The sequence below is a fragment of the Cajanus cajan genome, chromosome 7 (assembly GCF_000230855.2).
Source record: "Cajanus cajan strain Asha chromosome 7, NIPB_CcT2T_4, whole genome shotgun sequence".
Classification (NCBI taxonomy): Eukaryota; Viridiplantae; Streptophyta; class Magnoliopsida; order Fabales; family Fabaceae; genus Cajanus; species Cajanus cajan.
The window spans coordinates 34,681,819-34,704,811 of NC_138523.1; the positions used below are offsets into that span (position 1 = coordinate 34,681,819).

At 39.5% G+C, this 22,993-nt stretch overlaps 1 protein-coding gene across 1 annotated transcript; it reads left to right on the top strand.

The window, feature by feature from the left end:
- The first annotated feature begins 3,283 nt into the window (after positions 1 to 3,283).
- On the top strand, positions 3,284 to 22,712 carry LOC145949971 (uncharacterized). The gene is made up of 7 exons (XM_083060877.1): positions 3,284 to 3,542; positions 3,712 to 4,053; positions 4,131 to 4,342; positions 4,393 to 4,689; positions 21,964 to 22,078; positions 22,152 to 22,327; positions 22,671 to 22,712. Exons 1-7 carry the CDS (start codon positions 3,284 to 3,286, stop codon positions 22,710 to 22,712), a joined length of 1,443 nt encoding a protein of 480 aa, XP_082917003.1.
- Positions 22,713 to 22,993: the final 281 nt, after the last annotated feature.

The following is a 22,993-nucleotide window of genomic DNA, read 5'->3' on the forward strand; positions in this document are numbered from 1 at the left end:
ATGCTCCTTACTTTTATTATATTTTCACACATAGTCTTTCCTCTCATGTCATGGTTTTTTATGCATGGGGATTATTTTTAGACCTTATCACGAGGTTATTTATTAATGCACAAACAATTGCACATAAACATTTACACAAACAATTCACTCATCCACGAACAGTCACGAGCGAATCACGAGGTAGGGGTCTCCTGCAGAAAAGTGCATATTCAAGGAGGATCTAACTGTTCTCACTTGGTCAAAGGCCCCCAAGGTGCCCCCATTATAGGGACCCAATTCCTCTTGTCGTAGGTCGATGGAAAGCTCCAACGCACCGTCGGACTCAAGTTCATGGTTATCACCTTGAGTGATGCTTTTCGACAACGGTCTCATAGGCTCCTATAAACCCATCAACCGGCCGTACTAACATCCACTCCCTATGGATTACCACTCATGCCCCCGGGTATAGAGGGAACTGTTGTGTGCAAAGGTTTGTGTGCAATTTTATTTCAAACATTTGCGGAAAATTAAACATACAACAGTTATTAAAGCCAAATAGATAAACATGTTATCATACAAGTGAGGGGTAATAAAGTAATTTTAACTATTTGTTAAAAATAATCTGTCACTAAATGGGACTGACTCTCGAGGCTTCCCCAGTGAAGTCGCCATCTGTCGCCACCGGCCCGAAACGGGCTTTCGGCATTCGCGAGGGATGGTTGGACTCGTTTATTTGTTTTGAAAAATGTGGATTGCTAGAATGACTTATTCTCAAACTGAGACCTCGTCAAACGAGCAATTGTATTAAAAGGCTCACTAATCCATATTAATCCCAAGCGGGACCCTCCATGGATTAGTGGTTTTCATAAAAGGAGGGTTCGTGGAGTCGCCACCAATGTTTTACTCAAAACATTGGAAAAAGGGATAAGGCAATTGATTTAAAAATCAACTTTGGCCACTACAACCAGAGTTGGGTAAGGGAGTCGGTTACGCGTGGGGAAGGTGTTAGCACCCCACAGCGCCCCTTTCGGGTTCCCTATGACAGATTATTTTCTAAAAAACAATAGTGCGAAATTACTAAATTACCCCTATTTATTCTAAACAATTATGAATTGACTATCTACATGATGACAGTTTAAATATGCACACAGAAAGCAGTAAAAGGAAGGATTGAAGGGAAACCTCTTGAAGCGTGCTTTTTATAAAAAATGAACTGGGAAGCGTTTTGGCATTCCCTCGCTCTACAAGCCCGCTCCTCGCTCTCCTAGAACAAAATTTTAACTAAGGGAATCAAAAAGATTTCCCCTCGACTAGGTTCGATCCTCAAGCAAAATGGCTCGGGGCTCAAGAACTTCGTCGGATCAACTCTCCGAGTGATTTCTAGGGCAGAACACTGCTCAAAAACCCCAGAATACTCAAGGAGAGGGTTCAAACTATGTTGAAAAGTGTGGTAGGACGTCCAAATGGCCTCCTATTTATAGGAATGGGCCTCAATACGGCCTACAGGGGCAATACGGCCGTATTGAAATTTTTGAACTTCAATACGGTCGTATTGAAGTTCAATACGGCTGTATTGAAGTTCAGAAATTTCAATACGGCCGTATTGAATTCAATACGGCTGTATTGAAGCTTCAATACGGCCGTATTGATTCCAGTACGGCCGTATTGAAGTTTCAGAAACTTCAATACGCCGTATTGAGTTCACTGTGGCCATATTGAAGCTTCAATACGGCCGTATTGGGGTTCAGTACGGCCGTATTGGGCTTTTTCCCTCCACTTCTTTATTTTGAGCTATTCTAAGACCTCTAGACCTACAGAGAACCCTCCTAGGGCCTTCGAGGAGTCCTTCTGGCTGATTATCCTTCAGTCTTCGAGAGTCTTCAAGCTTTATTTCCGACCCGGACAATTTTAGGGGTCTACATAGGTGAATTAGGGTTCATTCATGTGTCATTTAGAAGTAATTTGAATTGAATTTGAGTCACATGGATGGCATGGAGTGGTTCCGACCATGTGAGCTTCAAATTCAACTCAAATCACTCCCAAATGACATATAAATGATAGTAGCATCTGGATTAGTCATGTGAGTGGCCAAAGTTTGAATTTCAAATTCAAATTTGAAATTCAAACTTGGCGCCAACTATGACCATTTGAATTGCCGCCAAGTAGTCTAGCTTTCCCACCTATAAATGTGCATTTCTTACCTTGTAAAAACACTTTTGAATATATGAGATTTCTGAATTGAATTCAGCCTTCTTCAAGAGTCACCGAAATTCCAAGAGAGAGCCATAGAGAGTTCCTTCAAATTCCCTTAGGAAAACCTAGTTTCCTTCTCTTTGAAGTGTGCAATCCCTTGAGTGCTTGAGCTTGGATACTTCCTTCAAGGCTTAGGCCTTCCTACCTATGAGTTCTCCTCTTTCTTTGGTTCCTCAATTCGTGGTCAACCTCCATTGAAGAAGATCCGTGCATAAGGAGAGCTAAGGAGAAGTCATCTTCCACTCCTCCTAACCTCTTCTATCACTTTTGGTACCCAATATTGGGCTCATTTTCATTCTTGTAATTTTTCCTTTCCATTGTAATTGTTTGACCAATGTAATTAGGTCATTAGAATAGGAAAATACAAGGAATACTAAAGTATGCTAATTAGGTTAAATTAGATTGGAAGTCAGTTAAGTTACATTTGAGTCACATGTTTAGCACCATGGGTGGCTGAACATGTTCCACTCAAATTAACCCTAAATGACTCTCAAATCACACCTAAATGCACCTTTGTACCTAAATTTTCGGACTTACACATGTGCACCAAAGTTTGAATTCAAATTTCAAATTTGAATTCAAACTTTAGGCGCCATTTTGTGAGGCTTTAGTTTAGGCGCCTATGGGTCACTTTTCCATGCATACTTAAACCTTTCCTTCACCTATTATATTCACTTTTGAGATTAATAAAATTGGAGAGCTTATTCAGCCCAATTTTCCCTTGAAAGTCACCATGAGAGAAAGCTTCACCTTAGGAATCCTACTAGGTTTTCCTCCTCTTTGAAGTGAGCTTTCCCTTGCACCTTAAGCTTGGATGCTTCCATCCAAGGCTTAGGCCTCTTCCTATCCGTGAATCCTCCACCATCTAGTGTTCATCACGTTGGTTTCTATTTCCTTGAAGAAGATCCGTGCCTAGGAGAAGCTAAGGAGAGGTTCATTCATCACTTCTCTCACCTTCTCCTTCAACAGATGTTCTTCATTGGAATTGAGTGACGATGATGATGTACAATGCATGATAGAAGCTTTTATGAGCCAGAATGTGATGCCAAAAATGGAATTACATGCTGAAATAGATATGAAAGAATCTTTAGAAAATTTGTCAATTGAACGATCACTATTGATGACAAGAGACGAAGATGAAGATGACGAAGCGGATGAAGACTATCATGTTTCATTGTCATATGAAAGCGTTGATGAATCAAATGAAGATGAAATAAATGATTGTGAAGCATCTGATAGTGAGGTGGAGTCAGATGTTATTGTTCATAGTCCAATGGTTGAACCAATTTCAATTTATCCATCTACTGAAGGTAACATTTGAAAATTAAATTTGTCAATATTTTTTGTTACTCATTTAATAAATTGTTTAAATTTATTTTATTGAAATTACCATATTTATTATTATTAAATTAGGTGGAAGTCAATTTTGGGGTAATTTACCTCACTACACTAACATCAATTGGAGTTATCCAAATGAAGAAGATATCCCAGGGATGGATGTGGCTAATACTTGGTCAATTGGCCAAGATTTATATGTTGGATTGGAGTTTGAGAATAAAGATGCGGTAAAAAATGTAGTCAAGCAAAATGCAATGAGAATGCATCAAAGTTTTTATGTGGTTGAGTCGAAAAAGATGAAGTGGGTTGTTAGATGTCCAAATGCACATGATGGATGTGGATGGTATATGAGAGCTATTGAGTCAAAGAAATCTGAAAAGTGGAAAGTGACTCAGTGGGGTGGACGTCATACGTGTTTGAACATGTCTTTGTCACAAGATCATAATAAGTTAGATTCTGAGTTAATTGCATCATTTATACAAGGTAAGTTCTGCAACTAGAACTTATAATATTATATTAATAATAATTTATATCACTGATTACTAATATTTAATATGTAGGAATGGTTAACCAAGATCCAGAAATCAAGATTAGCCTTATCCAAGAGAGAATAACATCTCAAACTGGGTTTAAAATATCTTATAGAAAGGCTTGGATGGCTAAACAAAAAGCAATTGTTAAAATATTTGGTGATTGGGAAAAATCGTATGCTTTTTTAGCCCGATGGCTTAAATACATGAAGGAAATTGCGCCAGGATCATTTTATGATCTGGTCATGATGAGTTTTTTGTTGGTAATCATTGTGATCGTGGTTACCGTCAGTTTCACGGGTTATTTTGGACATTCAAGGCGTGTTGTGATGCATTTAATTATTATAAACCTCTGATACAAGTTGATGGCACTCATCTATATGGCAAGTATCGAGGCACATTGCTCATTGCCACAACACAGGATGGTAATAACAATGTTCTTCCTCTTGCATTTGTTGTGGTCGAAGGAGAAACATTACTTGCGTGGTCATGGTTTTTGGCTCATTTGCGTTTACATGTTACAAATAAACAAGGAATATGTTTAATTTCTGATCGACATCGTAGCATTAAATTGGTCATTGACAACGAGGCACTGATGGAGGAGGCCCATGGGCTAAGGGCCCAACTACTAGGGCTATGGCAAGGATGATACATGAAGAGTGGGCCCAAGCCCAAGGAAAGCCCACCACTTTATTTTGTTGGGCTTTGTCTCAAGCCCATTAGATTAGGGTTAGTATAGGATTGGGCCTTAGTGCCTTGTATTTCTTTTGGGCCTTGTATTTCCGGCCATGTAGCTTAGCTTTTTCATTTAGAGGTCATTTGAATTTAGGGTTATTTAGGTTACATGTGTAGTTACATTAGAATGTAATTAGAATCACATTTGGTGTGCATTTCGGCCATGTGCAACACATGCACATGGTGTGATCCAAAATGCAACTCAAATGGAACTCTAATTACATTTCAAATGAGCTTGCACATGGGTGATCCGGTTTAAGGCACCAAAATTTGAATTTTGAATTCAAATTTTGGGCGCCTAAAGTTAAGTGAACCATACCATGGTTTCACTTAACCTTAGGCTAACCCATGGTTACCTAAACCTAATTTACTCTTATAAATTCATATGACCGAGCCATGTACCTCACTTTTGGATTTATGAATGAGATTTCTCACATTGAACTCTCTCCCTCCGAAAGTCACTCATAGCCTACCTCTACCCTCCTTGAGCTCCTCTCTTTGTAGAGCTAGGTTATCCCTTTCTTCTTCCGGACTTGGCATGGTCAAGCTTAGGTAACATTGATGCTTCTTGGAGCTTCCTTCCTTGCCATATTTCCAAGGAACCGAGAAGGATTTGAATGTGTTCATTGAGGATTCACCAAGTGGAACCTCATCAAGTGGTATCAAAGCTTCGGTCTTCAAGAGATAAGTTCATCTTCTTGAATTTTGATTCGTGGTTCAACTTGTTCTTGTGTTCATCTTATGTTCATATTGTTCATCTTGAGTCTTTGTCACTGTAGACCCCTAAAATTGCCCGGGTCGGAAATAAAGCTTGAAGACTCTCGAAGACTGAAGGAAGATCAGCCAGAAGGACTCCTGGAAGGCCCTAGGAGGGTTCTCTGTAGGTCTAGAGGTCTTAGAATAGCTCAAAATAAGGAAGTGGAGGGAATGAAGCCCAATACGGCCGTACTGAACTTAATACGGCCGTATTGAAGCTTCAATACGGCCGCAGTGAACTCAATACGGCGTATTGAAGTTTCTAAAACTTCAATACGGCCGTACTGAAATCAATACGGCCGTATTGAAGCTTCAATACAGCCGTATTGAACTCAATACGGCCGTATTGAAATTTCTGAATTTCAATACGGCCGTATTGAACTCAATACGGCCGTATTGAAGTTCAAAAATTTCAATACGGCCGTATTGCTTCTGTAGGCCGTATTGCGCCTATTCCCTATAAATATGACGTCAATTGGACGTCATTCCACACTTTTTCAGATAGTTTCAACCCTCTCCTTGAGTATTCTGGGGTTTTTGAGCAGTGTTCTGCCCTAGAAATCACTCGGAGAGTTGATCCGACAAAGTTCTTGAGCCCCGAGCCATTTTGCTTGAGGATCGAACCTAGTCGAAGGGAAATCCTCCGGATTTCCATAGTTAAAAGTTTTAGGAAGGAGCGAGCGAGCTTGTAGAGCGAGGGAACGCCAAAAAGCTTCCCAGTTTTACTCAATATATAAAAGCACGCTTCAAGAGGTTTCTTCTTAAATCCTTCCTTTTACTGCTTTCTGTGTGCATATTTAAACTGTCATCATGTAGATAGTTAATTTATAATCGCTTATAATAAATAGGGGTAATTTAGTAATTTTACGTTGTTATTTTAGAAAATAATCTGTCATAGGGAACCCGAAAGGGGCGCTGTGGGGTGCTAACACCTTCCCCACGCGTAACCGACTCCCTTACCCAACTCTGGTTGTAATGGCCAAAGTTGATTTATAAAATCAATTGCCTTATCCCTTTTTCCAATGTTTTGAGTAAAACATTGGTGGCGACTCCACGAACCCTCCTTTTACGAAAACCCCTAATCCATGGAGGGTCCCGCTTGGGATTAATATGGATTGGTGAGACATTTTAATAAATAAATTGGATAAGATTGACAAGGTCTCAGTTTGAGAACAAGTCGTTCTAATAATCCAATACATTTTCAAAACTAAAATAAAAGCGAGCTCGACCGTCTTCGCGACCGCCGAGGCCCGTTTGGGCCGGTGGCGACAGATGGCGACTCCACTGGGGAAGTCTCGAGAGTCAGTCCCATTTAGTGACAGATTATTTTTAACAAATAATAGTTAAAATTACTTCATTACCCCTTTGCTTGTATGATAACATGATTTATTATATGGCTTTAATAACTGTTGTATTTTTAAATTTACGCAATTGTTTGAAATAAAAACTGCACACAAACCTTTGCACACAACAGTTCCCTCTATACCCGGGGGCATGAGTGATTAACCATAGGGAGTGGATGTTAGTACGGCCGGTTGTCGAATGGGTCTATAGGTGCCCGTAGACCGTTGTCGGAAAACATCACTCAAGGTGATAACCATGAACTTGAGTCCGACGGTGCATTGGAGCTTTCCATCGACCTACGATGAGAGGAATTGGGTCCCTATAATGGGGGCACCTTGGGGGCCTTGGACTGGTGAGAACAGTTAGAACCACCTTGAATATGCACCATTTCTGCAGGATACCCCTACCTCGTGATTCGCTCGTGACTGTTCGTGGATGAGTGAATTGTTTGTGTGAATGCTTATGTGCAATTGTTTGTGCATTAATAAAAAACCTCGTGATAAGGTCTAAGAATAATACCCATGCATGAAAATACCATGACATGAGAGGAAAAACCATGTGTGAAAATATAATAAAAGTGAGGAGCATGTGCATCATTACCAATAAAGATATCATGCATCCTCATAAACCATGCATTTTAGGTTCACCAATACCTCTTGACATGAGTAAAAGAGACCCATAATTATCGAGATTCTCCGTTGAGGAGAGATCATAAGTCAAGGAGGGTGGTAACGCTTTGTTTTAAAAAGGCAGCGCCTTAAAAATGGAGGGTTATCAAGCTCATGTCAAGAGCGTATTCATCCCATAAATTAATTAGATTAAATATTCATTTTTAGAAAGTGGCTGGTCATCTCTCTGTCCTCACACGCGCGCAGAAAATCAAGAAGATGGAAGCGCTGGGGGAGCAAAATAAGAAGCTCACAACCGAGCTCTCTCAGCTCAACAAGAAAATGGACGCGTTGGAGGAACGAAATAAGGAGCTTACAGCCGAGCTCTCACAGCTCAAAGAGCAAATGGCGCAAATGATGGAACTCATGCGTCACCACAACATACAAGGGGCTGAGCACAGTGACCATGAGTCCCATCATGTTGAAGGAAGAGTGGAACAAGAGCTGAAAAGCGGGAAGCTAGCTAAACCTTCCCAATCATTTAAAGCTAAGAAGACCTTTGGGAAGAAGAAGGAGAGAGAAGTCAGTGCCATAACCATCTCTTCGTCTTCTTCCACTTCGAAGTCAGGAAGATCGCAATTCAAACCTGTGAAGAAGTTTGATAAACTTCCGACCACATATAGCGACATCCTGCCGAAGCTAGTGGAAGCACGTCTTCTAGCTTACGTTCCACTAAAGAAGATTGATCCACCTCATCCCAGTTGGTACAAACCACAAGACAAATGTTTATACCATTCGGGGGCATCGGGGCATTCAACGGAGAACTGCAGAGCTCTCAAATATAAGGTCCAAGACCTTATTGATGCCGGGTGGATCACTTTTGATTCGATAGCGCCCGACGTGAGCAAGAATCCTCGGCCAAAGCAGGATTAGAGAGAATAACAAGCCATGATAGGGCCCCTCCACTTTTTTCTTTTAGGGACTCCTGATCAGTACCCGAGATCATGAGGACCTTTTCATGTAAATAAGGGTTTTGTACAGTTTTACATACATATATCAATAAAGAGGCATTTTTCATACATTACTCTCTCTTTTGTTCTTTTCTCTCTTTCCTCATTAACATTAATAATTCTAAACCTAAACAGAACCAATAAAATAATTATGTCTGTAATTGTTCGCTCTGACCGGGATCCGAAAGTTGAGGATAAACGGGTTGAGTTGGACAGTGATGAGGAGACCATCTCTCCGGATCTGCAAAGACTGCTAGATCAAGAAACTCGTCTACTCCAACCGTGTCAAGAGAAATTAGAGACCGTGAATTTGGGGCAAGGCCGAGAGATAGAAGAGGTCAACATTGGGACCCATATCAGTGATGAAATAAAGACTAATGTTTCCACTATGATTATAATAAAATCATTCTTCATTGCTTCTTTTCTTGCTTATAATAAAATTCTAAACCACATTATTTTTAACCCTGTTTGAATAAACATGAATGAGGTTAAAATCATCTTAATAATAATAAACCCACATCATTTTTATGTGGAGGTGTGTGTGACAACTTGGAGCACCTTCCCTTGGCCTTGACAAGTGCCATCATGGGTAAAAAGAAAATCTTTCAAAATAAAAGAAGCTCGGCAGGAAACTCAAAAAAGGGGGACTGCGCAAAAATAAGAGCAAAAGACCCGCTAGGAATCCCACGAAAGGGTGACCTAGGCAAAAGTTAGGGTTACAAAAATAAACAAAAATAAAGGTCCGCTAAAACGCCACAAAAGGGTGTTTTAGGCAAAAATAAGGACAATCAAAAAACAAAAATAAATCCATAATGGTACCATGAACAGGTTCAAGGGAAGTTATCTAAGTTGTCAAATCACAACGTCAATAAACAAAGATTTTCTTAACTTCATAAGTGTTTAATCAAACAAGCCTAAACACATAAGCCTACCTCGGCTAACCATTCTTACAAAAACCATTTTTGAAAAATAAATCCCCTCTAAAACACAAACTTCAAAACAAAAATATCTTTCCCTTCTTTTCTCTCTTGTCCCAAAAGATTTTAGAATAATCTAGTGAAAGCATGGAGAAATAAATCATCACTGAAAATGGATCTAATCTGAATAATAAAATGGTGGAAGAACTGAGCCAAGAATTCAAGATCCAACACCACAACTCTTCCCCATATCGGCCAAAGATGAATGGGGCAGTCGAGGCAACCAATAAGAACATCAAGAAAATAGTGCAAAAGATGGTTGTCTCATTTAAAGACTGGCATGAGATGTTACCCTTTGCTCTTCATAGCTATAGGACTTCAGTACGCACGTCTGCAGGAGCTACTCCATTCTCCCTCATCTATGAGATGGAGGCAGTTCTACCCGTCGAAGTCGAAAAACCTTATATAAGGGTAATCATGGAAGCAAAACTTTCCGAGGTAGAATGGGTTCAAAGCCGGTATGACCAGTTGAACCTCATTGAAGAGAAACGGCTGAACGCCATATGCCATGGTCAAGCCTATCAGAGGAAGATCAAAAAGGCTTTTGACAAGAAAGTCCACCCTCGAGTCTACCATGAGGGAGAGTTGGCAATGAAGAAATTACTACCAACTCAAAAGGACAAAATCGGAAAGTGGGCCCTAAATCACGAAGGACCGTACATGGTAAAACGAGCTTTCTCAGGAGGAGCATTGATCCTCACAAACATGGATGGAAAAGAACTTCGATACTTAGTCAACACTGACGTGGTAAAGAAGTACTATGCTTGAAGACGTTGCTTGCATAGGCCCGCTAGGATGAAAACCCAAAAAAGGGCGTCCTAGGCAAAAGTTAGGGTAAAATAAAAAGCCCGCCAGTACAAGGGTACTAGGCAAAACAACGGCAAAATCATCCCCGCTAGGATACGTCCTAGGCAAAAGTTAGGGGCAAAAGAATAAGATGTAAAAGCAAAGCAAGCAACGATCGCTTGAATCGAAAACCGAAAGGCGATTCAAGTGATTATCTTCTAGAAGCAAGCATCTTGCAGCATCTACACTCCTGGCTCAGGCCGAAGCAATTAGGGGAACGTAAAGAGCAACAATTACAGATATAATTGTTAAGCCCAATGTATATAGCCTACCCTGGCCAGCCATTCTTCATAAATTTCCTTCTGTATATCTTTCTGTAAAAACACTTGCGAATATCAATAAAATATCTATTCATTTCTTTTCTCTCTTGACCATGTGATTATGCCTCTAAATTGATGTTTCAAAAATTGTACGAAACTCTCTTAATAATCGGTCAAATAAAGAAAATTGGAGGGGTTCCTATAAAATCCATAGATCTCCTGCATAAAGGCTCATAAAAATACTCCCTCGCGTCAATGACAGAAAGTCCTCCAAGAAGAAGAGGATAGGGAGAGCCACTCACTTTTCTAAATAAATGAACAAAAATAAAAAATTGTATTGCATGCATCACACATATTAGTTGCACATTCAAAGACCTTATCATGAGGCAATTACATAAAATAGAAAAATAGAAAATTGCTTGTGTATGACAGCAGCAAGCAAAATGCAAAGATTCAGAAAATCAACAGCATCATACAGAATAACTGAGCCTGGAGAGGCTTGCCGAAAGAATACTCTCAAAATAACTGAGCCTGGAGAGGCTTGCCGAAACAATACTCCCACAGAATAATTGAGCCTGGAGAGGCTCGCCGAAACAATACTCCCACAGAATAACTGAGCCTGGAGAGGCTTGCCGAAACAATACTCCCACAGAATAACTGAGCCTGGAGAGGCTTGTCGAAATAATACTCTCTCAGAATAACTGAGCCTGGAGAGGCTTGCCGAAAGAATACTCTCAGAATAACTGAGCCTGGAGAGGCTCGCCGAAATAATACTCCCTCGTCATACAGCATAATTGAGCCTGGAGAGGCTTGTCGAAATAATACTCCTTCAGAATAATTGAGCCTGGAGAGGCTTGCCGAAATAATACTCCTACAAAATAACTGAGCCTGGAGAGGCTCGCCGAAATAATACTCTCTCATAATAACTGAATTTAATTTCTTTAGCACTTTTAATTTCTGTACAGCAAAAGCCAAAAACATAAAAAAAGGCAAAATACAGAAAAAGCCAAATCAGAAGAAAAGGCAAAATACAGAAAAAGCCGAAAATGAAAAAAGGCAAGGATATAGAAAATCCAACAAACAGTTTGTACAGAATAACTAAGCCTGGAGAGGCTTACCAAAATAATACTCCACATCCTCCACAGTATGCAGAATAACTGAGCCTGGAGAGGCTCGCAGAAATAATACTCCCCAGAGGGAACCTCAGCTCAAGCTCACGGAAAAATCCCAGCGAGAGCTATCAAAGCAAAATCGACGCAATCCCCAATGGAAGTGCGATTATCCAAACAGTATATACAAGTCAAAAGACTTAATACTTCCTCAGTGGAAGATAGCTCTCCGACTCAAAGCGCTGAGCGAGGCTAAGCCTGTAGAGGCTTCCTAAATAATACTCTGGGATACAATAAGATCCCCAAATCCCCAATCGTCTACTCAAGAGGCATCCCTGCAAAAAGGAGAAGAAAATCAAAAATATCAATAAGTATTCCCCAAGTGGAATCCGGCTCTTAGCCAAACATCGAACGTCAAGCCGATACGCCTAACAGAAGAGGCTAATCAAAATCAACGACAAAATCCCCCAGCGGATAATAGCCTACACAGAGGCAACACAATCAGAAAATCAAAGAGAGACACCCGAATAAGGACAACCGGGATACTCCATTCACGTCAAAAGGACGTCAGCCAAACATAAGGCATCGCTCAACTCAGAGAGAGAGCATCTGTGTCTACACCCCAAGGAGTCAAAAATTCCCATGGGTACCAACTAAGCAATGCAAGTTGGGACACAAGAACCTATGAATGACTGCACATCCCTTAGGCGGATCCCTGCGTTATCCAGCCCTCAGCGGCACAAAATCAGAAAAACAAACCGTCGAAGCAGCATTGTGGACTGTGGAGACAAGCTATACTCAACTACCTCATGTTGAGAGGCAGGGCCTGGAGAGGCGATACTCAACTACCTCATGTTGAGAGGAAGGACCTGGAGAGGGTAAACTCAACTGCTGAATGTTAAGAGGCAGGACCTGGAGAGGGTAAACTCACACTGCTGAATGTTAAGAGGCAGGACCTGGAGAGGGTAAACTCAACTGCTGAATGTTAAGAGGCAGGACCTGGAGAGGGTAAACTCACACTGCTGAATGTTAAGAGGCAGGGCCTGGAGAGGCAATACTCAACTGCTGAATGTTAAGAGGCAGGACCTGGAGAGGGTAAACTCAACTGCTGAATGTTAAGAGGCAGGACCTGGAGAGGGTAAACTCACACTGCTGAATGTTAAGAGGCAGGACCTGGAGAGGGTAAACTCACACTGCTGAATGTTAAGAGGCAGGACCTGGAGAGGGTAAACTCAACTGCTGAATGTTAAGAGGCAGGACCTGGAGAGGGTAAACTCACACTGCTGAATGTTAAGAGGCAAGACCTGGAGAGGGTAAACTCACACTGCTGAATGTTAAGAGGCAGGACCTGGAGAGGGTAAACTCACACTGCTGAATGTTAAGAGGCAGGACCTGGAGAGGGTAAACTCACACTGCTGAATGTTAAGAGGCAGGACCTGGAGAGGGTAAACTCACACTGCTGAATGTTAAGAGGCAGGACCTGAAGAGGGTAAACTTAGCTACCGAGGTTGTCAGGAGCGCCGAGGTATGCAACAACCTGGAGAGGTTACTCAACAATTTTCCACCGGAAGACGCTACAAGTCAGAAGGTCGGCGCATCACCCGGACAATTGGGTCAACTCCTTTACTTGTCAGCCGGTACACCAAAAGACCGTTTGACTAAGTAAAGGGGGGGCAGCTGTAGACCCCTAAAATTGCCCGGGTCGGAAATAAAGCTTGAAGACTCTCGAAGACTGAAGGAAGATCAGCCAGAAGGACTCCTGGAAGGCCCTAGGAGGGTTCTCTGTAGGTCTAGAGGTCTTAGAATAGCTCAAAATAAGGAAGTGGAGGGAATGAAGCCCAATACGGCCGTACTGAACTTAATACGGCCGTATTGAAGCTTCAATACGGCCGCAGTGAACTCAATACGGCGTATTGAAGTTTCTAAAACTTTAATACGGCCGTACTGAAATCAATACGGCCGTATTGAAGCTTCAATACAGCCGTATTGAACTCAATACGGCCGTATTGAAATTTCTGAATTTCAATACGGCCGTATTGAACTCAATACGGCCGTATTGAAGTTCAAAAATTTCAATACGGTCGTATTGCTTCTGTAGGCCGTATTGCGCCTATTCCCTATAAATATGACGTCAATTGGACGTCATTCCACACTTTTTCAGATAGTTTCAACCCTCTCCTTGAGTATTCTGGGGTTTTTGAGCAGTGTTCTGCCCTAGAAATCACTCGGAGAGTTGATCCGACAAAGTTCTTGAGCCCCGAGCCATTTTGCTTGAGGATCGAACCTAGTCGAAGGGAAATCCTCTGGATTTCCATAGTTAAAAGTTTTAGGAAGGAGCGAGCGAGTTTGTAGAGCGAGGGAACGCCAAAAAGCTTCCCAGTTTTACTCAATATATAAAAGCACGCTTCAAGAGGTTTCTTCTTAAATCCTTCCTTTTACTGCTTTCTGTGTGCATATTTAAACTGTCATCATGTAGATAGTTAATTTATAATCGCTTATAATAAATAGAGGTAATTTAGTAATTTTACGTTGTTATTTTAGAAAATAATCTGTCATAGGGAACCCGAAAGGGGCGCTGTGGGGTGCTAACACCTTCCCCACGCGTAACCGACTCCCTTACCCAACTCTGGTTGTAATGGCCAAAGTTGATTTATAAAATCAATTGCCTTATCCCTTTTTCCAATGTTTTGAGTAAAACATTGGTGGCGACTCCACGAACCCTCCTTTTACGAAAACCCCTAATCCATGGAGGGTCCCGCTTGGGATTAATATGGATTGGTGAGACATTTTAATAAATAAATTGGATAAGATTGACAAGGTCTCAGTTTGAGAACAAGTCGTTCTAATAATCCAATACATTTTCAAAACTAAAATAAAAGCGAGCTCGACCATCTTCGCGACCGCCGAGGCCCGTTTGGGCCGGTGGCGACAGTCACTATTGAGTTGATTCCTTCCTAGATCTAATTTTGCCTTGAAAATTTGATGGATCTAGTTTCTTGTGCTTGAATGGTTCATATATGCGTCTTTGATTATATGCTCCATGAATCATGCTCCAATTCTTTGTGCTTATTAGGAAAATTCTACCTATGATCTTTTTGTTTTCTTTGAGTCATATTTGAAGTTTTATTCGGACCATGTGTATTTGAGTCATTTTTATTTTGAATCAATGTTTAGTAGTCATGTGTAGTTCTTATTATGTTCATATTTCCTAGTTATGTTGAGTAATCCATTTGAAATTTGTTTTGAGTGAATTTTGAATCATTTTCTGGATTTGGCCGAGATCTATTTTTCTTTGGTATAAGCTCATCATTTTGGTTTTGTTTAAGTTCATAAACTACTACTAGATCATTAGTAGTTTTCTTAGAAATTTTTTTAGGTTTCTAAAATCTTGAAAATGTCTTACACAAAAATTTTAAATCCGTGAGGTTTGATCTTGTTTCATTGGTGTGTGCTGGAAAATTGTGTTTAAATTGCAATTTGAATTTTAAAATTGGAGCCAAAACCGTGCATGTGCTACATAAAACAACCAAGCATCAAAAGCATGTCACATGTTCATTATATTTTAACCTAATTTGAGTGGCATTTGAATTACAATTTGAATCCAGTTTTGGAGCTTCAATTAAGGTGTGACCGAGACTTGTGTGACTTTTTGATTAAAAGAAAAAAAGGCAACTCCTAGGATTATAAAAAAAAAATATGCAAAAGAAATTTGATTAAAAAAAAAAGAAGTGCTAAACCTAAATTTGAAAGGAAAAAGCCAATTAAGGAGTTGAATCTACATTGTTGTCTTCTCGGTTTGGATGTGAAATTGCACCTTAAAATTTTCAGCTCACATTCTTCTTGAGTGTTTTGGTTTTATAAATCAATTCTAGAACCTTTTTCTTAGGGTTATTCTTCCTTGACCTAGCCTAATCTTGTCTATTGTCATCCATATTATCTTCTCCTACTCTAATCTTGTTTTCTTTAACTCTTAAATACCTTTGCTGTTTGTATTCATTATGGAACTCAAATGTGACCTATGCTTGACCTAGCCTATCTCCTTAGAAGCTAGTTCTACAAGGGTCATCAAAAGAGGACTAAGAAAAGGAGGAGGAAAGGAAAAAGGAGACTCTCGGATTTGGCTATCAAAATTCAAAAGATCAAACACCAAACACTTGTGGCTGAATTTTTTTTGAAGTTGCTGGACCAGAATTCCCGTGAAGACCTCTTGGAGAATCAATTGGAAATTGTATTTGAATTTAAAAAAAAAAAAAACAGAGCATTAGTGACGGATTAGAGACCACTTTTTTCCTTACTAATTTGAATTTTGTTGCAAAATTTGGTCACTAATTCCTCACTAATTTTTGGTGGCTGTTTTAATTTCTCTTAAAAAGCCACTTGTTTCATTGTTGTTTAGCTTTGTAATTACCTTGTATTTGGCCATTTCAAGGAGTGTCTTGGAAGTGTCTTTGGTACACAACCATCTCTCCTTAGTTAGACAATTTTCGTTAGTACTTGGTGGGAGTGGTCCTTGATTGATCTTTGATATCTCTCAAGCTCTCACCCTAGGACACGTTTAGGTAGTTTAATTTGTTGCTTAATACTTGTTTTTATTTGCTTTCATACGTCTAGTTTGTCATAAATCACAAAAAAACATCAAAAATCATTTTCATTGAAAAGAATTTGGTAGAGATTAACTACAAAGGGGATTAGTAATTTTTACTTGAAGAGGCTTGGTTTTTAAGTGGCTCTTAGTAGCTCACCTCCCTCCAAATTTCAATTTGTATACATAATCCTCTAAGTACTTAGTCTTAACCTTGCATAAAAATAATTGCTTTTCAAAGTTCATTCATAAAAAATAATCTTTCACCTATAATGGAAGAATTTTCTACTCCTCATAGTGATACTAATTCAAGTGACAACAAAAGTTTTACTAAATTGTCACGTGAATTAAGATCACTAAAACTATGGAAAGAGCAAGAATTACAACAAAAACTTGAAAAAGAAGCTCAATTTGCTCTAATGGAGGAGGAAATTCGTTTATTAAAGGAGAAAGATAAAAGAAAACATCACCATGGTCAACATAGTTCCTACGCTCATAGTTCCACACTAGGAGAGTCAATACATAACAGCCTAGCTTTAGGAGATCATTATCAACCACCTCCTAGGAGAATCCATAGGAACTCCAAGAAAAGGGAATCTAGGGTAGATCTCCCTTATTTTCATGGAAAAGATGATGTGGAGGGTTACCTAGACTGGGAAATGAAAGTAGAACAAATCTTCACTTGCCACCAAGTAAGTGAAGAAAGAAAAGTTTCCCTAGCCACTTTGAGTTTTCAAGGTCATGCCATGTATTGGTGGACCTCTCTTGTGAGAGATAGGCGTCTCCATAATGAACCTCCAATTCAATATTGGAATGAATTAAGGAGTGCCTTGAGGAGGAGGCATATACCCTCTTACTACACTAGGGAGCTTATCAACAAGCTCCAAAGACTCCATCAAAAAAATATGACTGTGGAAGAATATAGACAAACGATGGAGTTGTACATCATGAGGGCTGGCATTAGAAAAGAGGAAAATATTACCATTGCTAGGTTTTTGAGTGGATTATCCTATGAAATAAGAGATAAGGTTGAGCTTCTCCCTTATAGGGATTTGGATGATTTGGTTCAACTTTGCATAAAGGTTGAACAACAAAATTTACGAAAAGGTTTTAAAGTAAGCTCATACTCATCTTCTTTTTCTAAGGATAACAACAAGAGGGAGGGTAAGAAAAATGATTTTGACAAGAAAAATACTTCTTCCTCCAAAAATCTAGATAAAGGTAAAGAAAAAGATAAAAAAACAAACACCTCATACACTAGCACCAAGTCTAGTGACATAAAATGCTTTAAGTGTCTTGGGAGAGGCCACATTGCTTCTCAATGCCCTAACAAAAAAGTGATGATTTTAAGGGGCCAAGACATTTATAGTAGCCAAGATGCAGCTACTGCTTCTTCATCTTCAAGTGAGGATGAAGAAGAAGCAAGTGAAGGAGAATCATGTGAGGTCACTTATCCTTATAATGGAGAACTTCTTATGATGAGAAGGGTCCTCAATAACCAACCTAGTGATACACAATCCCAAAGAGAGAACATCTTTCATACAAGATGTAATATTTCAAACAAAGCTTGTTCTCTCATAGTGGATAGTGGATCTTGGTGCAATTGTTGTAGCACTAGGATGGTTGAAAAGTTGGGTTTGACTACCACTCCCCACCCAAAACCTTATCAACTTCATTGGCTTAATGATGATAGGGATATGGTGGTCAACCAACAAGTGGAAGTAGAGTTTTCTATAGGGAACTATCAAGATAAAGCTAAATGTGATGTAGTTCCTATGGAGGCTTGTCATATTTTATTGGGTAGGCCATGGCAATTTGATAAACAAACTCATCATGATGGCCTAACTAATAAAATAACTTTCACTCATAAGGGTAAAAAGTTTGTGCTTCATCCTTTGTCACCTTCACAAGTGATAGAAGATCAAGTACAAATGAAGGCCAAACGTGAGCAAGAAAAAGGAAAACAAAAAAAGGTTGAAAAAAAAAAAACTTCTAAAAATTGATGAAAAAGAGGATTCTAGAGAGATTAATGTTCCCTCTCTAGAGATAGTTCAAGAAGAGAGTTTTCAACCAAAACCTTTACACAAAACTTCTCTCTTTATTGAACCATCTTCTCATAACCTCATGTGTAGAGGAACATTAACTTGCACTGCCACATCTTCTTTGGAAACTTCTCTACCTCTTGTGGTTAAAAATCTTTTAAAAGAATTTGATGATATATTTCCAAAGGAAGGCCCAATTGGACTTCCTCCTTTTCGGGGAATAGAACATCAAATAGATCTTGTGCCTGGGGCTAGTCTTCCGAATAGACCAGCCTATAGGACTAATCCACAAGAAACCAGGGAGATAGAGAAGCAAGTACAAGAATTGTTGGAAAAGGGCTGGATTCAAAAGAGTTTAAGTCCTTGTGCTGTACCTGTCATCTTGGTGCCAAAAAAAGATGGAAAATGGAGGATGTGTTGTGACTGTAGAGCCATCAACAACATCACCATAAAATATAGGCACCCAATTCCTAGGCTTGATGACATGCTTGACGAATTGCATGGGTCATCCATATTTTCCAAGGTAGATCTTAAGAGTGGATATCACCAAATTAGAATCAAAGAAGGTGATGAGTGGAAAATCGCTTTTAAGACTAAGTTTGGATTATATGAATGGTTAGTAATGCCATTTGGGCTTACTAATGCACCTAGCACATTCATGAGGTTGATGAATTGTGCCCTTAGGGATTGCATTGGTAGGTTTGTAGTTGTTTATTTCGATGATATCTTAATCTATAGCAAATGTCTAAGTGATCATGTTGATCACCTAAGGCAAGTCTTTTTTGTCCTTAGAGACAATCACTTGTTTGCCAATGTGGACAAGTGCACTTTTTGTGTAGATAATGTTATTTTTCTAGGGTTTGTGGTAAGCAAAAATGGGGTTCATGTCGACCCCGAGAAAATCAAAGCCATCCAAGAATGGCCTATTCCTACTAATGTAAGTGAAGTTAGGAGCTTCCATGGTTTGGCAAGCTTTTATAGGAGATTTGTTCCTAACTTCTCTACATTAGCTTCACCTCTCAATGAGTTGGTGAAGAAGGATGTGGTCTTTGAATGGAAGGAAAAACATAACTTAGCTTTTCAAGATCTAAAGCATAAACTTACTCAAGCACCTGTTCTAGCTTTGCCTGATTTTTCTAAAACCTTTGAGCTAGAATGTGATGCTTCAGGACTTGGCATAGGAGCTGTGTTGTTACAAGGTAGCCACCCTATAGCTTATTTCAGTGAAAAACTTCATGGGGCTGCCTTGAACTACCCTACCTATGACAAGGAGTTATATGCTTTAGTTCGTGCCCTTCAAACTTGGGAACATTATCTTGTGACCAAGGAATTTGTCATACATAGTGATCATGAATCACTTAAATATTTGAAGGGTCAACATAAATTAAATAACAGGCATGCAAAATGGGTTGAGTATTTAGAACAATTTCCTTATGTCATCAAATATAAAAAGGGCTCTACAAATGTAGTAGCTGATGCTTTGTCAAGAAGACATGTTTTATTGAACACCCTAGGTTCTCAAATACTAGGGTTTGATGACATCAAGGAGTTGTATGAGAAAGACCTTGATTTTGCTAACTTTTATTCTTTATGTATTCAAAAACCTTACCAAGGTTACTATATTTCTAAGGGGTTTCTTTTTAAAGAAAACAAACTTTGTATACCCCAAGGATCTATTAGAAAACTTTTGGTTAGGGAGAGCCATGAGGGTGGGCTCATGGGGCATTTTGGAATTGAGAAAACTCTTTCACTTTTGAGAGAGAAATTCTTTTGGCCTCATATGAAACGAGATGTCCAAAGGTTTTGTAGTAGTTGCATTGCTTGTTTACAAGCAAAGTCTACCACAAAACCTCATGGGCTCTACACCCCCTTGCCCATATCCTCTTCTCCTTGGGTAGACATTTCCATGGATTTTATCCTTGGATTGCCTAGAACCCAAAGAGGAAAGGATTCCATCTTTGTGGTTGTGGACCGTTTTAGCAAAATGGCACACTTCATTCCCTGCCACAAAGTGGATGATGCAAGTAACATTGCTAAATTATTCTTTCAAGAAATTGTGAGACTACATGGGTTACCTAAAACTATAGTCTCAGATAGAGATGTTAAGTTCCTAAGCCATTTTTGGAAAACTCTTTGGGCCAGGTTAGGAACTAAACTACTATTTTCTACCACATGTCATCCCCAAACTGATGGGCAAACTGAGGTAGTAAATAGGTCTCTAGGGACTATGTTGAGGGCAATCCTCAAAGGCAATAAGAAGTCATGGGATGACTATCTTCCTCATGTGGAGTTTGCCTACAATAGGGTGGTTCACAAGACCACTAACATGTCTCCATTTGAGATTGTTTATGGCTTTAATCCTCTTACTCCATTGGATTTATTACCTCTTCCCGATGTTGTTTCCTTTATTCATAAAGAAGGCACATCTAGGGCTGAGTTTGTCAAGAAATTACATGAAAGGGTTAGAGATCATATTCAATCCCAAACAGAAAAATACCAAAAATATAATAATAAGGGTAGGAAAGAGGTTATCTTCAAGGAAGGTGACTGGGTTTGGCTACACCTTAGGAAGGATAGGTTTCCTTCCAAAAGAAAGTCAAAACTTAGTCCTAGAGGGGATGGTCCTTTCCAAATCCTTAAGAAAATCAATAATAATGCCTATGTCCTAGATCTCCCTTCTGAGTATGGTGTTAGTTCTAGTTTCAATGTTTCTGACTTGTCTCTTTTTACAGGACTAGCTACCCAAGAGGAGGATGCTTTGGATTTGAGGACAAATCCTCTTCAAGAGGGAGGGGATGATGGAGGAGGCCCATGGGCTAAGGGCCCAACTACTAGGGCTATGGCAAGGATGATACATGAAGAGTGGGCCCAAGCCCAAGGAAAGCCCACCACTTTATTTTGTTGGGCTTTGTCTCAAGCCCATTAGATTAGGGTTAGTATAGGATTGGGCCTTAGTGCCTTGTATTTCTTTTGGGCCTTGTATTTCCGGCCATGTAGCTTAGCTTTTTCATTTAGAGGTCATTTGAATTTAGGGTTATTTAGGTTACATGTGTAGTTACATTAGAATGTAATTAGAATCACATTTGGTGTGCATTTCGGCCATGTGCAACACATGCACATGGTGTGATCCGAAATGCAACTCAAATGGAACTCTAATTACATTTCAAATGAGCTTGCACATGGGTGATCCGGTTTAAGGCACCAAAATTTGAATTTTGAATTCAAATTTTGGGCGCCTAAAGTTAAGTGAACCATACCATGGTTTCACTTAACCTTAGGCTAACCCATGGTTACCTAAACCTAATTTACTCTTATAAATTCATATGACCGAGCCATGTACCTCACTTTTGGATTTATGAATGAGATTTCTCACATTGAACTCTCTCCCTCCGAAAGTCACTCATAGCCTACCTCTACCCTCCTTGAGCTCCTCTCTTTGTAGAGCTAGGTTATCCCTTTCTTCTTCCGGACTTGGCATGGTCAAGCTTAGGTAACATTGATGCTTCTTGGAGCTTCCTTCCTTGCCATATTTCCAAGGAACCGAGAAGGATTTGAATGTGTTCATTGAGGATTCACCAAGTGGAACCTCATCAGGCACTTGGTTGGAGACCGCCAAATGCATATCACAAGTATTGCATTAGGCACATTGCGAGTAATTTTGATAATCGATTCAAGGATGTGAAACTAAAACAACAGCTTGTGAAGTTAGGTAAGAAAACTTATTTTGAAGTTATTTGTAAATTCATTATTTTAATTGTGCATTATTCATAATATGTATGCAGGGTATACACCATGTAGACATATTTTTTATCGTAATTTGGAAAAGTTTTGTCAATCTAGCCCTGATGTTGAAAGGTGGATAAGAGGAGTATCAAAAGAAAAATGGACCATGGCATATGATGCAGATAGTTGGAGATATGATCACATGACAACAAATTTGTCTGAATGTGTTAATAAGGTATTCAAGGATTGTAGAAATCTGCCTATCACTGCATTAGTTTGATCGACTTATACCAAGTGCGTTGAGTATTTTAGTAATCGTGGTAGTCGTGCTTTAGCTGATGTTTCATCAGGGAAAGTTTTCGTTTCAAAATTGGTTTAAGCTTTACAAAAAAATCAAGAAGAGGCTTGTTCCCACCAAGTATGTAAATATGACATTCAATCTTCAAAATTTGAGGTTGAAGAGGCATTTGATCTAGTAAGACAAACAGGGGGAAAGAAATGGGTAGTCAATTTAAAGGAACGATACTGTCAATGCGGAAAGTTTATAGCATTTCATTATCCTTGTTCTCATGTTATAGTTGCATGTGGTGTTGTTAGCATTGATTACTACTAGTTCATAGATCCATTTTATACAACTGATTATGTTTTAAAAGCATACTCTGGTCTTTGGGAACCAATCAAAAATGAAGACTTAATCCTTCCAAGTGATGAGGATTGGATACTTATCCCAGATCCAACATCTGTGCATGGGAAAGGGCGACCAAAATCAACAAGAATTAGAAACGAAATGGACTGGGTTGAAAGTTCACAACGATGACAAAAATGTAGCATATGTAAATATGAAGGTCACAACAGGCGCATTTGTCCATCAATATCTAACCGTGATGATTAGTCTAAAAGT

Bases quoted from the DNA above. Each gene is read 5' to 3' on its own strand.
- LOC145949971 (XM_083060877.1), top strand. From the start codon at position 3,284: ATGGAATTACATGCTGAAATAGATATGAAAGAATCTTTAGAAAATTTG. The intron at 4,054-4,130 runs GTAAGTTCTGCA...TTTAATATGTAG, and splicing joins AATTGCATCATTTATACAAG to GAATGGTTAACCAAGATCCA. The intron at 22,079-22,151 runs GTAAGAAAACTT...ATATGTATGCAG, and splicing joins ACAACAGCTTGTGAAGTTAG to GGTATACACCATGTAGACAT.